This window comes from Lytechinus pictus, chromosome 2 (genome assembly GCF_037042905.1).
Source record: "Lytechinus pictus isolate F3 Inbred chromosome 2, Lp3.0, whole genome shotgun sequence".
Taxonomy (NCBI): domain Eukaryota; kingdom Metazoa; phylum Echinodermata; class Echinoidea; order Temnopleuroida; family Toxopneustidae; genus Lytechinus; species Lytechinus pictus.
This window is the reverse complement of record NC_087246.1, coordinates 10,599,104-10,614,619: the sequence shown is the minus strand read 5'-3', so window position 1 is coordinate 10,614,619 and position 15,516 is coordinate 10,599,104. Positions and strand designations below refer to the sequence as shown.

The 15,516-nt window shown below is 33.8% G+C and overlaps 1 protein-coding gene across 3 annotated transcripts in view; it reads right to left on the bottom strand.

Annotated features, from left to right (window-relative positions):
• Positions 1 to 230: 230 nt before the first annotated feature.
• LOC129253561 (MLX-interacting protein-like) overlaps positions 231 to 15,516 on the bottom strand; it is a 54,854-nt gene continuing 39,568 nt past the window's right edge. Inside the window, exons 11-18 of one of the 3 annotated variants that reach the window (XM_064109199.1) lie at positions 15,116 to 15,228; positions 14,033 to 14,068; positions 10,814 to 10,876; positions 10,472 to 10,559; positions 9,926 to 10,025; positions 8,881 to 9,004; positions 7,040 to 7,169; positions 3,874 to 6,524 (exon numbers count right to left, since the gene is read on the bottom strand). In XM_064109199.1, coding sequence (XP_063965269.1) covers positions 6,409 to 6,524; positions 7,040 to 7,169; positions 8,881 to 9,004; positions 9,926 to 10,025; positions 10,472 to 10,559; positions 10,814 to 10,876; positions 14,033 to 14,068; positions 15,116 to 15,228 — 770 coding nt within the window. In that variant the 3' untranslated portion in view covers positions 3,874 to 6,408. Of the gene's footprint in view, positions 6,525 to 7,039; positions 7,170 to 8,880; positions 9,005 to 9,925; positions 10,026 to 10,471; positions 10,560 to 10,813; positions 10,877 to 14,032; positions 14,069 to 15,115; positions 15,229 to 15,516 lie in introns of all 3 variants that reach the window. The other 2 variants (XM_064109207.1, XM_064109213.1) reach the window with 2 other exon arrangements.

Here is a 15,516-nt window from a genome sequence, read left to right as displayed (position 1 = left end):
GTTTTCGACTTCGCTGTACGGCTGCCGAAGGGGAAATGTGGCTGCTCCATCAGCTCTCTCACTCACAGCTGTGTTAGAGGTTCTCATGAAATGGTACTTATTTGGTTGTTATCATATTCATTGACTTTTTGGTATATCAGTTGGAGATGTCACACAGGTTTACCATGCACAATCAATAATCACTAAATGTAACACTTGCATGTTTAACAAACGATACACTGACACTTATGAAATCTTTCTTTGATATTTTTATTTGTATATTTTTTTCTTCAACTTACTTAGGTCAAGATCAAAATAATGGTATATGGGCAAACCAAATTGTACACACACAAATGATGCATAACATTAAAAAAAATCCCTTGGATATTTTCATAATTCCTTTGTACATATTTTACAGGAAATTCCATAGGTGAAGCAAAGTGTTGTTAATGATGCCCCTTATAGAAATGAGGGGCAGTGGGCAAGAAAATAAAAGGAAAAAGAAGGAAAAAATAGAAAATTGGAAAAGGTATTTTAAAATCGTACATGTCATAAATCAATCTGTGGCTATGAACTATTAGTGTTTATAGTGTAACTGTAGAAGTGCTTTACAGTTACAATTTGCCATCTCTAATAGCACATGATTTTTCATATATATTTCAATTGGTCTCATTATGTATGTCTAAGGCACTTCAATTCCATTAATCTGAATTTGTTTGCTTGACAGAATACCACGATAGTAAAAAAATAAATTGACCCAACAATTAATGAACAGTTTTTAAATCCAGCTTATATTCATGCCAACAACAGCACATTGCTTCCGATCAGTTTAACCAAAAAAAAGAAAACATTAAAAGACTAACATTTTGATGCAGCAATATTTCAGATTTTATGAGCACAAGGAAAAAATGGGTCAACACAAATGCTTCAATATAGGCATGTTCCTTTTCACATATTTAAGTTTTTTCGTTTTTCTAAAGGCCTGTAAATAATAATAATAATAATAGCCAATTTTTATAGAGCGCTTTTCCCAGAATGGCTCAAAGCGCGTTACAGCAGGTATGAATATGAGTGAAACACGAAGGATATGTGAATTGATATTAAATGGGTGTTAAGATGAATTGGTACAATGAAAATCTGTCTAAAACTGTGCCCTTCCCTCACTTTTCATCATCAAGAAAAATTATATTATGCAAAACAGTTAAATTTTACAATAATGAACTATTTCCATGTATTCGTTTTGATCAGATTAGTCAAATATCTCTGAAAGCCAACTAGATTCCTGTTTATGGCAAATTTACTAGTATCTACATTGCATGATAGTTCAGATTATTTGTTTCTGACTTTCAAATTTCAAAATTCCAGCTAGTCATATGTGTTAGTAATTTGTGCAATTGCAGGAGTGTTGATTATCCACATAATCTAACTCATCATAGCAACTGGTAGATATGGCACCTAGTAGATGGATCAAACTCAAAGTGCAATTTACAGGGGGGGGGGGGGAATATCTAATATTAACAACAAATACGGACAAAATTAATCAGTGTGCTTTATCTTACGTTAGTAGAATTTAAAGGGAGGAACCTACGTGCGCAAAAACTTGATGCACTTTCGTAATGAATATACTATGTTCACTTTTACAAAGATACAATTGCCAGTTGGTAAGTTCATGCATAAACCATGCATACAATAACCCAATTAGACAGTGTTTCTTTCAGTCAATTGCTTGAATACAAATACAACACCTTTTTTTACTCTTCAATGAGACCACGGCAAGCAATCACTTGGTAGGCATGAAATCCTATCATTGTTTTAGCACTAGATTATAAAGGTTATCCACATGTTTCTGAGCCAAACTTATACAAGATATGCAGTTGCCTTTGCTTTATCATTTTACTACAATGCACTTGCAGGTTTTGCCAATATTGACTGTTGCATGTGTTACAAGTTCCAGATCAATGAAGGTTTCTGTTTGAAATTGCACAAATAGCTGAGGAAAGGTAAGTAACTTTTTTTTTCAGAAAAGTGATCTTTATTGCTATTATTAGTTCTCTTTGAATTCATAGGTGAATATTCTTCTTTTTTTTCAGCAACAATATACCAGTTCATTCATGCCCTTCCCAAGTCAATAAAAGAACAAAATAAAATATGAGAGCAAGATAGGGATTGAAAGAGAATACATTTGGTAAAAATTAATCAAATGTGTAGAAAATTAATCACACTACATGATACGCAAATATGAGAAAGCGGCATTTGATAAGCTAGGCTAAAGACTACAAAAAGGGTATAAGGTGTAGAATATTTACAATTAATGATATTAGTCAGAAAATAATTGCATACGTACCATGTATTTCAAAACTAAACAGAAATAAATAAATTCTTATCACTACGACACAAACCACTGATCTCGCATCGTTGCCTAAGCATAATACCTAATGATATCCCTGCCGATAGCAATTACTTGTAGGAGTGAAAGAAACTTCTTTCCACATATCATTTCTTAACAAGACGAGGTAAACTCTACCATGAATACAAATTAGTCGAAAGTAACAAGATTTAAAATTAAATTCACTTAGAAGACTTGAAAATCACATAACTTCAAAGCATTGGAATAACTTAACCCATCTTTGTGTAAAAGCAAGTTTTCATTATAGTTGGCCCTTTGGTTTCAGCGATGGTTTAAGATAACAGCTACAATAATAGTGTTTACACAATATCATATTGCATAGTTTGCAAAGCTTAGAGTCAAAATTTATACATAAAAGCTGTAAATTATTTCCTTAAGGTCAGTAATGAAAGTACATTTCAAATTCTTAAAGCTTACTATTTTTGGATTTTCTTCAGATATTTCTAACCCTAACTAGGCTGGGGTATTTTGGTATATCATATGGCAGGGAGGGGAGGGGGTTGGGAGGTCACTGGTGGTCTTGGAGGCCCTCCTTGAGATCTCGGCTGCTGATATAATCTTGATTTAATCATTTGTTACAAGTGCCCTTACCAATATGTATTATTGTTGCATTACTGTCCAACAAGTTTGACAGGGCTCTCTTATGGTGTAGATTTCAAACAGACCTCCCCCCAAACACAGCTTGGATTAGACACTGTTTTCGTCCCACTCATTATCTTAGTCCAAAATCAAATTATCCAAACTAAAAGATCATAAGTTCTGAAATAATGAAACCTGGCCACAAAAAGACAATCCCTGCTACAAATAAAAGGATTTTGTTTTGACAAGCTAAAGATATTAATTTTGGACTCCAGGTAGCAAGGTAAGTACCAGAAACAAATGTGCATAAGTTCATCCAGGTACTGGTTAATACCTATTTATTATGTCCGGGGACTGATTTAGCCCTGCTCGTTTTCTTGTTTTACAGAGAGCTCTATTAGATGCTTAAGGGATGGCATTCTGATACTGACAATTTTTTTGCTGCAGGATAATTAGCTTCAATTGGTGAATGAATGGACAGTTGGCACTCCATACAAGTGTAGTCTAAGTTAAGCCAGGTTAAACTACACCATGGCTGTCAGAATATCATCCACTGGGTTTTGTCATCTTCCTTCAGAAGGATCAGGGGACCGTTTCATAAAGGACTTGCAACTGTTGTAACTTTTCCATTATGGCAATTACCATGGATACCTTGATTCTGATTGGCTGCTGAGCCCTGTTACCATGGTAGTTGCCATAATGGCAAAGTTACAACAGTTGCAAGTCCTTTATGAAACGGGGCCCCATATATTTCAATGCTTTGTCTGTCTGGTTTGCTGAAAGTGTACTTCAATCCATCTTGTGCTCCTTCAATGTGGCCACTGCCATTCTCTTGTACAATCCATGCTACATATATTCCTAAATCATTGTAATGAAACACCATCTCTAATACCACTAATACAGTCTCGATCCATCCAATAAATTTGTATTCACAGTGACAAAAATAGTATAATGATATTCCAAATGACACCCAATGACACAGACATTATACAGACATACATAAAATCAAATGTGCAATGATGGGTAGCAAACCATATGCATGCAGGCATTGAATAGGAATACAGATTTTTTAATCAATTACAAAATACTCTCTACTTGTGCATCTATCATCATCACTAAACCATCTTCCAATTGGCAAAATTTTCTTTACTGCCAATTTTGTATTTCTTCAAAACAGTACTGTACATGAATAAAGCCATAACTAAATATACACAAGGCATTCTATATACAATTTACAAGCTCTATTATATACACACTGACACAGAAAAGAAATATTAACCATGTTTCAATAACAATGGCCATCCAATGGGAAATAATGTTATAAGATTATTTAATAATTCAGAAATATATTTTGATATGCTTTGCATAGAAGGGATAAAAATACCTTACTCTCTTTGTTTATTAGAAACCAAAAATGAGTTGATATGTGATTATAAATTCACCCTCAAATTAGTTTATGTTTAATGGGTGCATGATATTGTTATTATGCTGAATTTGAGTATTTGGATGTAAATACTAGGCACTAAACAGAAATGTGAAATGTGATGAGCCTGGACCAAAATTTAAATGTCAAGCATTATTCCAAAGAAGAGTATGGTTATGGTAAACTAGAATTGTATACAGATTTTAACAGGAGCTTTCATATACATGAAGTCCTACATGCACTAGGTATTATCTTAAAATAAATTCAGCTGAAATGGCATGGAAAATATAAGCAGCAATAAAAAAAAGTTACTTTTCAATTATTTTATAACAAGAAATTTAACCCCTTTATAAAAATTCTCATTGCTCTTTATGAAATCATTCATACATATCTTTATAAAAATACATCTATCCAGAATTATTACAACATTTTTAAATAGCTCATCTGCCCCCACAACACGTAAACTCTAACACTTTTCATCTTCTTGTCATATCTATATCATATTATCAGCTGCAACTTAAAAAAATTATTCTCAGAAGAACATAAACCAAGAAAAGTTGATTACATTACTTTCATTGCTTTCAAATATAGAATGAAATGTTATTAAATACATTTCAACTTTGTCTTCAAGCAGTATAAAGAATTAAGGTCACAACATGTAATAATCAAACAAATTTGTTTATCACATGGTATTAAAAAATAAAGATTAATAAAATGAAGAATGCTGAAATAGAAAAATATTAATATATGCAAGAGAATTTATCCCAATAGCACAGTTAGTAATAGTCATGTATTCATTTCAATAATCATAATAGGAATTCTATCTCATATAAGCCTCCCAAGTCTAACCTACAAGACAACAAGAAGCAATGGAGATACAATACTGGGGGGAAAACAAAAAGTTGGTGGTTCAAACAAAAACACCAGATAATAGCACAAATATTCTCAAGTTACAGAACACTTTACATAATACTCTCTGATGCATGGCCATAATCAACTCATTTCTGGGTTCTGATTCATAAAGACTAGTTATAATTTAAAAAAAATACAATTTATATAACTGATTTACTTTCAGCCAATGAAATTGAGTGATTTTAGAAGCTTTGAAATGTTATTGCAAATTTTTCATTATAATAAGTATAAATGAAAGAAAACCCTCATGAATAACCTTATGACAAACTATTCCAACTGTATATCAAGTATGTAGTCAATCCAAAGACAAACAACACAGATGCATTGCATAATTGTAATGAAGACCCTTGACAGTTCCAATATTAAAATGAAAATCCTACATGAGAGAAGCATGGAATTGATCATTAACTGCCATATGTCAGTTCAAGAAAACCAATGAAGTCTCACAGGCACAAAGACGGTTATGAATCTAAAACCATGCTAATGTTAAATTTGGCGTATACACTGAGAACATCGCCAATTTTATAAACACACCCTTTTTTCGTAGGGCATTATAATACATGTGTGTGTTGCTATGATTTCATCAGATATTGAACCCACTGTTTTTAAACAACAAGCCCATCATTGACAAATAAATTGTGGGTTGATTAACCTGTTAGGAGAATGAGCCTGCATATACAAGGCTGGAGTCTATGCAAAATATCTCTTATAGCAAAATCATTCAGTATCCAAATGCTGACACCATAGCAACAACAAGTGAATAAGGAGCATCCCATGACAAAATTGTGCATTAATTATGGGACTCTTCTTGATATAAGTGCTATAAACTGTCAATAAGGCATGCAATAAGCACTAATCAATGATTTTTAGACCACATACATGTATCCAAAACCAGCTTTGTGCCATTGCACCTCAACTTATATGATTACAATCAAAACAGAAGTATTGTCAGGGCTCAATAACTATTTCCTTATAAGGCTTTAAATAAATTCTCACAGACAAGTTACATTGTTGACAGTGTCCATAAACCGAACATCATCACCTTACTAATCAACACCGATGCAGAAATATTGTGCAATCCAATACAAGTGGTTTCTGGTGACTTGTTCTAGTCCACTTCATCTTCCTTACGAGTGACTGCATCAATGGCCTGCTGTGGGATCTGTGTAGGGTCTGACAGGATGGACGTGGTCCGACTGAGAAGGGTCAACGAGGACAATACAGCTGGATAAGGAATGAGGGGGAAAAAGGAGGTAAAGAAAGAATTTAATGTACATATCATCACAAAGAAAAATATGGTAATAATCAAGAGATATGAATAATAATACGCTCAATCCTCGATGCAGAGTGCTCAGGGTGCAAAGGTAAGATAATCAATCACACCTTTAAGTGTAATTATTTAGAGTATGAATTTACAACTGATATCAGTCTAAGAAACTGAAAATATATTTCATGTTAACAAGCATGGGTGTTCATTACAGACAACTTCACAACCATGATGATGAAAAAAGGACTAAAGCAAATAAAAACTTTAGTACTTATTACTTTATACAGAAAAGTTACAATAATCAACATGCGAATGGGGCATGTCATGAATGAAGGCTGGATTCATGCAAAGGATGTGATGTCAAAATAAGGGAGCAACTTGCGCGCAAGGAAAGCAAATATCAAATAAAGAGTCTAAATACATTGTGAACCTAAAATATGAAAAGATAATATAAGAAATTAAGGGAACTCACTAGGTCGAAGAGTTAGGAGGGAGCAGTGTTGATCAAGCCACGACCGAACAGATCTTGTCAGCTCTTCCTGACTAGACGTGGAAACCGTGCTGTTAAATGACTCAAACAGAGGTCGGATAATAATGCTGTACTGAGGGTTGAAAGATTAGCTAAGGAAAGCTTGGAAGAACTCATTAGGAAACAAGAAAAAATGTCTTGGAACCACTTCCAATATCCAATTGAGTGAGTGTGCCATCAGTGTGTGATTAGCCCAATTTGGACTCTTGTGAGAGGGCAGCTACTTTCCTCAAAACTAAACATAGATGGAGACTCATGAACGTCACATAACCCCCCCCCCCCCCTTCAGCCCACTACTAAAGTGGGCTGGGAGGATAATGTGACTTTAGTGAGTCTCCCTCTAAGTTTGGTTTTGAGGAAAGTAGCTTACCTCTAACAAGGGTCACTCTAGCAAGGGTCAAAACTGGACTAGTGTGTGTTGAGAACTGTTTCCAATAGGTTTTTTTTTTTTAATTAATGACCTTTTTTAAAAAATTGTGTGTGGTACTGTGTTATTAGTAGGAATATGATTTTTTTTTTTCGAAGAAAACAGTAAATCTCAAAATCTATAGTCTCAAAGTGGCCTTTGAATTAATATGAAACAGAATTAATGTTGATTATTCTTTAGACCCATTCACAAAGCTATTCATTCAAAAAGGTAAATTGGTACTATGAAATACAAGTACCACTGAAAATGAAACTTGAAGTTCTTGTTTAATTCATGCAAAGTGACAAATACTGGAAGAAATATAATGTCTTGCAATAGGGTACAGACTAACTGAAAACTGACCCAGGCTCTACAACACACACCCTATCAATCACTCACAAAGTTGATTTGTATGAATGACTGGATATAATGATCAATGCAATTGAGCCTACATAGTCTGCCTTTAGATCAATTGCTCAACAATGTTTTAACCCTCAATCTCCCGGGGTATTCTGATTCTTGTCATTCCCGGGGGGGGGGGGGGATGCCATTATGGCCCCCCCTTAAGATCTCAGCCGTGGATTGCGCGATCACAACGAAAATTTGCATGATGGTAGAGAATGACGTAATCTACGCAGTTGCATTGGTAAATTTCACTGAATTCATATATTTTTATTTTATATGAATTAATTATGCTAATTTATTCATGAAATCATATTTTTTGCTCTGATTCACTAAATAAAGCTCCTAGAATGCTATTTTTTGGTGAAAATATTCTTTATAGCATTCCTAACAATTGTGAATGAAAAAAATTCTGGTACCAAGACCAATTTCTTATGTATTTTATTGTTTTTTTTAATTTCTTATGTATTTCTTTGTTTTTTTACTTTTAGTTTTTTATTGTTTTTTCAATGGAAATCGTTCCAGACTTAATTCTAATCATAGACAAGGCAAAATTAATTAAGTTTGATCATTAAAAGTAGAAATAATGATACATTTATGAATTTTGGCCAAATACACAATTTGCATTGGATTTGTACATGAAATCACGTTTATGAGCAATTTTGGGTCTGACATGCACTTACATAATGTTGCGTAATGTCGTAACCGCGTACCCGGGCGTCACAAATTTGGTCTCAAAATTTGCGCGAGACTTGAAAGTAAAAAGTCAGTGAGCGGCGAGGTCAAAAAATTTTGCGCAGCAGATATATCGCAAAAATTGTCGAGGGGGGGGGGCATAATGCCCCCCCCCCCCCCCCCGGGAGAATTAGGGTTAAGGGCCCAGATTTAGAGGTGGAATAACTGTATCTTTTAATAACCAGACTATTACAGCAATGCTTTCAGTGTACATCTTTGTTTTTATGAAACGTAAGGATACAATCCAAAACTTCCAGTTGTGTGTGGTCCTCTCTCTGACATATTCATCAAACACATCACGCATCATGTCAACACGCTGTCTGGTAACAGGGACTCCACTGGCTGGCAACTGTGATTGACTTTCACTGATCAAATGACATGAAGATCCAAAAAGGCAAGATTTAATATTTACTGGCATAATTATTTGTCATATTAAAGATGCATGAAAGGAGGAATTTTCGTGTAGTGAAAAATACTTCCCCCAAACGACATGACATGAAATGAATAAATAAATAAACAAACAAATAAATAAATGAATAAATGAATTGCGTGGACCAAAGGGCTTTCTTCTTGTGATTCACTACCATGTGACACATCAAAATCATGGGGGCGAATCTATCAACAGGATGTCATACGGAACATACAAGAGAATATTCAAATTTAAAAAATTGTTGCTAAATGGTTAATTTACATCAGTCCCAAATGGAGAACCATCAACACGTAGATGGAGAGTAGCTAATATTTGTATTATATTTAACAAAATATGAAATATTTCAGTCTTTAGAATGACAATTTAGAAGGTAAATTGATGATTGGTTTACACCCTCATCTGCTTTCCATTTTATTTCATCACACATGGTATCCTGTCGAAAACCATTTGGTCTAATTGTCATTAGCCAACTTACCATTGGTCTAATTTCCAGTTAGGCTATATCAATTTCATCTGATATGCACTTGGTCTAAAACCAATTAGTCTATATTGTTGAATGAACTGTATGAACCAAATTTTCAATTGACAAAGAAAAAAAATTAAAAAGACAACCTCATGGAAATTAAGACTATTGGACATTCATTCAAATGAGAATTAGACTAATGAGCATTAGACTTACACCAAGAGAAAGTGTAGACCAAATAGCAATTAGACCACATTAATAGTAGGTTAAGTGGGTTCAGCCAATGTAGTATATGAGGTCTAGACCAACAGCATGCGGGATGAAGAGAATATAAAACATTTAGAAACTTGCCATAAGATAATGAGAACTTACAAACAATACAATAGATCTTACCCAATGTCAGTATGAAGACCAGCGATTTCTTGTTTGAGACTGTTGATCTCCTCTTTAATCTGCCTTCGATCAGACTGGAGTTTCTTGGTGTATTCCACAGCTAAAAAACAATTGATTGGTTGATTTACCCTTTTATCTAATGTTATACACAAAAACTCTTGTATACAAGCCCTTTTATTCACAAAGATGGGTTTCATTTTACACTCTATTTATGAAGATTATGTGTATTATACAAGAAACGCCACGAGATAAATTCATGTTAGTTATTTTAACCGAGACTTTTCTTTATTAAGAATTGAAATTGACTAAGGTCACTTAAATAATAATATGGCAGACAATTAGAAAGGATCAATAATAAATGCATGTTCTTTTTGCTTTAAGGACATTAATGGTATTCTAATTAATTTTTTTCAACCCCACAGTTCTTTCATAATTCAATAGATTTCACATTTCTTTCAATAACTTTTACTCTCTACTCTTTACATACAGCTTTAACACTTTACTCAAGAAAGTGGGGATTTAATAACCCATTCAATATGAGCTTACCTTTGACAAGCATGTTGGCTTTGCTAATCTTAGCACTAGGATTCTGAGCCAGGGACGGGATAAGTGAATGCAAGTGATCAAATCCAGACTGAAAGGCGGAAAAAGAGAAACAAACAAGAAGTCACTATCAAATACCAATTTTTACAGACTATTCAAAGACCTGGCAAAATACTTTTTGATACGAAAAATTATCCAAATAGTTAATATAACTAATCACAATTAATCTAGTTGGTCAATTTAGGGCAAATAAACATGGCATATCGATTTTTGCCAATCTTTGCCAAGTTCATTCCACAGGTGTTGATTGCTTTTCTTGTTTTAGATTATTATATTCAAACTTACTCTGATATTGAATCTCCTTTTTTGTTCAGCTGAAATATGAGATTGTTTCCCACTTCCTTTTTCCTGTAAATGAGAAGAATAAGTTATAGAGAAATTATGAGCATGAAAGGAATGCATTTACGGTAGTTCTCTTAAAAGGTAAACAGACTATCAGCAATATAATCTTAATAAAATAATGACCTTTTTTTCATTCAACCTCTCTGGGCACCCAAGTATCTCATCAAATGAAACTAAATTTTTTGTCGTTGACATATTTATAATTCATCTACTAATTTCACACACCCCTCCCATTCCTTCCCAACAAAAGAATATCTCAATAGCTCAATTGAATATTTCCAATAATCAAACTCATGTGATCCAGTATAATGAGTTCTAAAAAAAGTCAAAGTATGAGGTTGAAATTAACTACCATAATATTATATGTGTAAAAGAAAGTTAAACAAATATCTATTCTAAATAGTCAAAAGAAACAGTTTCAAATTAAATGCCCTCATGTCATTATTCATGCTAATCGAAGAAATTAACAATGACCTGATTTCGTCCTATTTATAAGCATTGAATATGATTTGTTTTCTAGGTATAAACTATAATGTAAGTACTTTTTTTTAAGTATTTAAGTATTACATGTATTTAAAATGGATTTTGAATAAATATCTTTAAAGATGTAAAAGGACACTATGGTGGCCTACAGTTTAATAATGCTTTACAACCTGTTTTCCACAAAGTTGAATTACATGCTGAAGAAACTCAAAGAATTCATGATCTTGAAAAAAAACCAGCATATCAAAATTAATGTGCATAAGGTGCATGTACAATGTACACCAATAAAAGAAAATATCAACCTGCAAATTATCCACAAACCAAAAAAAAAGAAATCACTTTAGAAAAAGAAAAAATAATAATGGCTTAGGTGAAAAGAAATGGGGATATGTTGCTTGAAGTAAATTTTTGATGTTTTTCAACATTATGTTAGTTCATATGGAGACTAATAACCAGCACAATCACTCATAACCCATTGTGCACTAGATGTATATTCACATAATACAAATATAACAACAAATTAATTGTATGCACAAGTGGTAGCTACATAATAATTACCACCACCAATAAGCACAAATAGAAGAAAGAGATTAATAAAATGTAATGTAGAATTTTTTTTTTTTAATTTCCCCCAAAAGAAATTGTTCAAAGGACAAATTATTCGTACTTGTTATGAGAAGCATCAGTGAACATTATTGAACATTTGTAATATCGAGTTTGGGGTAAGTGTGGGTGTTGAGAATGCAAATTGGGCTAATGATTCTAGTCCCAATGCTAAAATCAGTCTATGGAGTATAATATAACAAATCACTATATTCCCACTGAATTCAATGCTAGCGCTAGTTTCATTTCAGGCTTGATGTTGTGGCAAGCAGGCTAGTGCAAGTTATGCCCGAAACGTTGACACATCGACACCAAACTTGATATTGCCCATTGAATCCCCCCCCCCCATAAAAAAACAAACAAGTGGAGCGCCTCTGGCTGTCTCACCTGCATCACACAATTCAATATAGCAGCAGTGCTGACTTTGAAAACTACTATAAAATAATTATTCAAAAAACACCATTCATAAAATTATAAAATACTGCGTTCATTGACAATAAATGACATTTGACCTTGATCATGCGACCTAAGACTTGCCAGTGATACTTGATTACCTTTATATCCACATTTTATAAACTATATCTATGATCTTTGAAAGTTATGACAGCAATCTAATAATCACCTCCAAAATGGCCAAAGTTCAATGACCTTAAATGACCTTTGACTTTGGTCATGTGACCTGAAACTCACATGAGATGTTCAGTGATACTTGATTACTCTTATGTCCAAGTTATATGAACTAGATCCATACACTTTCAGAGTTCTGATGTTTATTAAAAAAATACCCCCAACATGGCCAAAGTCCATTGACCTTGGTCATGTGACCTGAAACTTGCACAGGATGTTCAGTAATACTTGATTACTCTAATGTCCAAGTTTTATGAACTAGACCAATAGACTTTCAAAGTTATGATGGTAATTCAACAAATACCCCCAACTTGGCCAAAGTTCATAGACCTTACATGACCTTTGACCTTAGTCATGTGACCTGACATTCGCACAGGATGTTCAGTGATACTTGATAACTCTTATGTCCAAATTTCATGAATCAGATCCATAAACTTTCAAAGTTATGATGGTAATTCAACAGATACCCCCAACTCGGCCAAAGTTCATTGACCCCAAATGACCTTTGACCTTGGTCATGTGACCTGAAACTCAGGCAAGATGTTCAGTAATAATTGATTAAGCTTATGTCCAAGTTTCATGAACTAGGTCCATATACTTTCTAAGTTATGATGTCATTTCAAAAACTTAACCTTCGGTTAAGAATTGGTGTTGACGCCGCCGTCGGAAAAGCCGCGCCTATAGTCTCACTCTGCCATGCAGGCGAGACAAAAATTGTTAAAGTTAAAATAAAAAATAACAAAGGTGTACAAAGCACTACATGTCATGGACACATTGCAATAACACAGCAATACAAAAATAAAAAAACAGAACTCGACACTCTGCTGCTCAGATACATGCAACCTCACAGACAGGTAAGTAGAGACATCTTCACATTGTACTTGTAAGGTTTTTGTGAAGCTTGCTTTTTGAATGTTACAGTTTTCCCACTATTGTATATGAGCTGTACAGCTGTTATTTGATAAAGATTCACTTAATCCATGATGATTGAGGCTAGCTAAAATCAGTTTAGAGCTGCCTATAATACAGGAAAAGATCGTGAAATCAAGCAGGAGCCTCAAAATGGGGATTGATCTATATAACAAGGCATTTTCTTTTGTTTGGTTTGTTTTTTTAACATTTCAAGGGAACAGAAGAAATTAATAGTTGTGTACAAGAATTTATTGATTTAAAGATGCTTCATTCATAACAAATAAGAAAACATAATACTGATATTTGGTTGCATGACAGATTATACAGAAAATCTGGATTTCAAGGAGTTTAGAGTTACATGCAGGAAAAATTTTAGATTTCCTTAGTTCACTGAGCAACATCCAAAGTGAGCCCAATCGAGTATCAAGCTCTGCTTAATGCCAACAGAATGAAACACAGTCCAAATAAAAAAGAGGGAACACAAAAGGGTTGAGCAGGCAAATCATTAAGAATAGAGTCCCTTAATTCTTTGCCTACCTCTTCCTTAGACGACATGTTCACATCATTCATGCTCTGCATATATGAAGAAATGTAGATAAAGGGTTGGATACAGAACCAAGGACCATGGTATAGTGAATGAAGTGAAGAAGGTACAGGAGGTATATGGTTGTAACAAGACAGGTTTAGGTATTGTGTGGGTACGGTGACAAAGGAAAGTGTAGAGGTATGGTGTGATCAAGATATGGTCATGGTTGAGTAGAAGGCAAAGGGGGGATTAGGAATAAGGTGGGGTACAGATATGGTAGAAAAGAGATATTGTGGAAAGAAAAGGGGATAGGGTGGGTATACATTGGGGAAGGGATAGAGATATATTTGGGAAGGGAGGGATATAAAGTTTGTTACTGTCGGAACTTAGCATGACATAAGACTTGTTTGTCTATATATTAAAGCTAGAAACAAATTCATGAACTATGTCTACAATGATTAACTCAACATGATTGTCTTCAGGTCATTCGCTGCTGGTATCTAAAGTTACAAACTGTATTATGGACAGCAGCTGTAATCTACATTTTGACATAGCAAGCTCTATTAGATGTAGAAATGACTACCCATTGTAAAAATGAGAACATCCTAAACTCTAAATGAATAGAGCATTGACTAATCACACGACGCATTAACAGTCTATTTCTACATTATAGCATGAAGTATGAAATATAGTTTGAATAAGAAATTATAGAAATATGGCATATGCATATGTAATGTATGACTAGGGTAAAACATATAGATGATATTGACAGAGAACCAGATTTGTACCATTAACAGTAAGCTTAACAAGTAGTTTGAATTCAAATCTTATTCAGTTTATTTCCATATATCTTCTGCATAAAACAATGATGGATGGAATGACTGAAAAAGTCATCATGCCTTTTGTAGACCAGAATTCATTGTTGACAATTGAACCCTCCGTTTCAAAACAAACTGCAAAGTTTTCACTTCAGTGTTTGCAGTCTAACCAAGCTGAAATCCTCACGCACCATAGCGAATTTCACGAACTTTCACTACTGGACTATTACAGGCTTGTTAACGAGAACACATAATTCCATACATGGGACTACTTACATCCATATCTTCAATGATAGACATTGGACTTGGTGCTGGACTGATGGAGATGGGTGTGGTGTTCAAAGAGAATGGTGATAGTGACATCAGAGGCTCTTTTGCGGGTTCTATTCCTTATATATTATCAAAGAAATAAAAAAATAATAATCATAGAAACAGTAAGAATGACACTGATAAAAATATTCATATAGACTTTATATGCACAATGATTAGGATAATCAACAATGTAGAAAGGTCAGTTATTTCGACTACTGAATAGCAAGTAACCGCAAGTTGAGAAGACACTATGAAACAATTGATTCTTATTCCGAAATCAAGATAAATCTAGAGCTCATAACACGTTCATTCATTTCTATTTTGAATTACGAATCTAGGAATGATTGATAAAAAACAATAAAAAC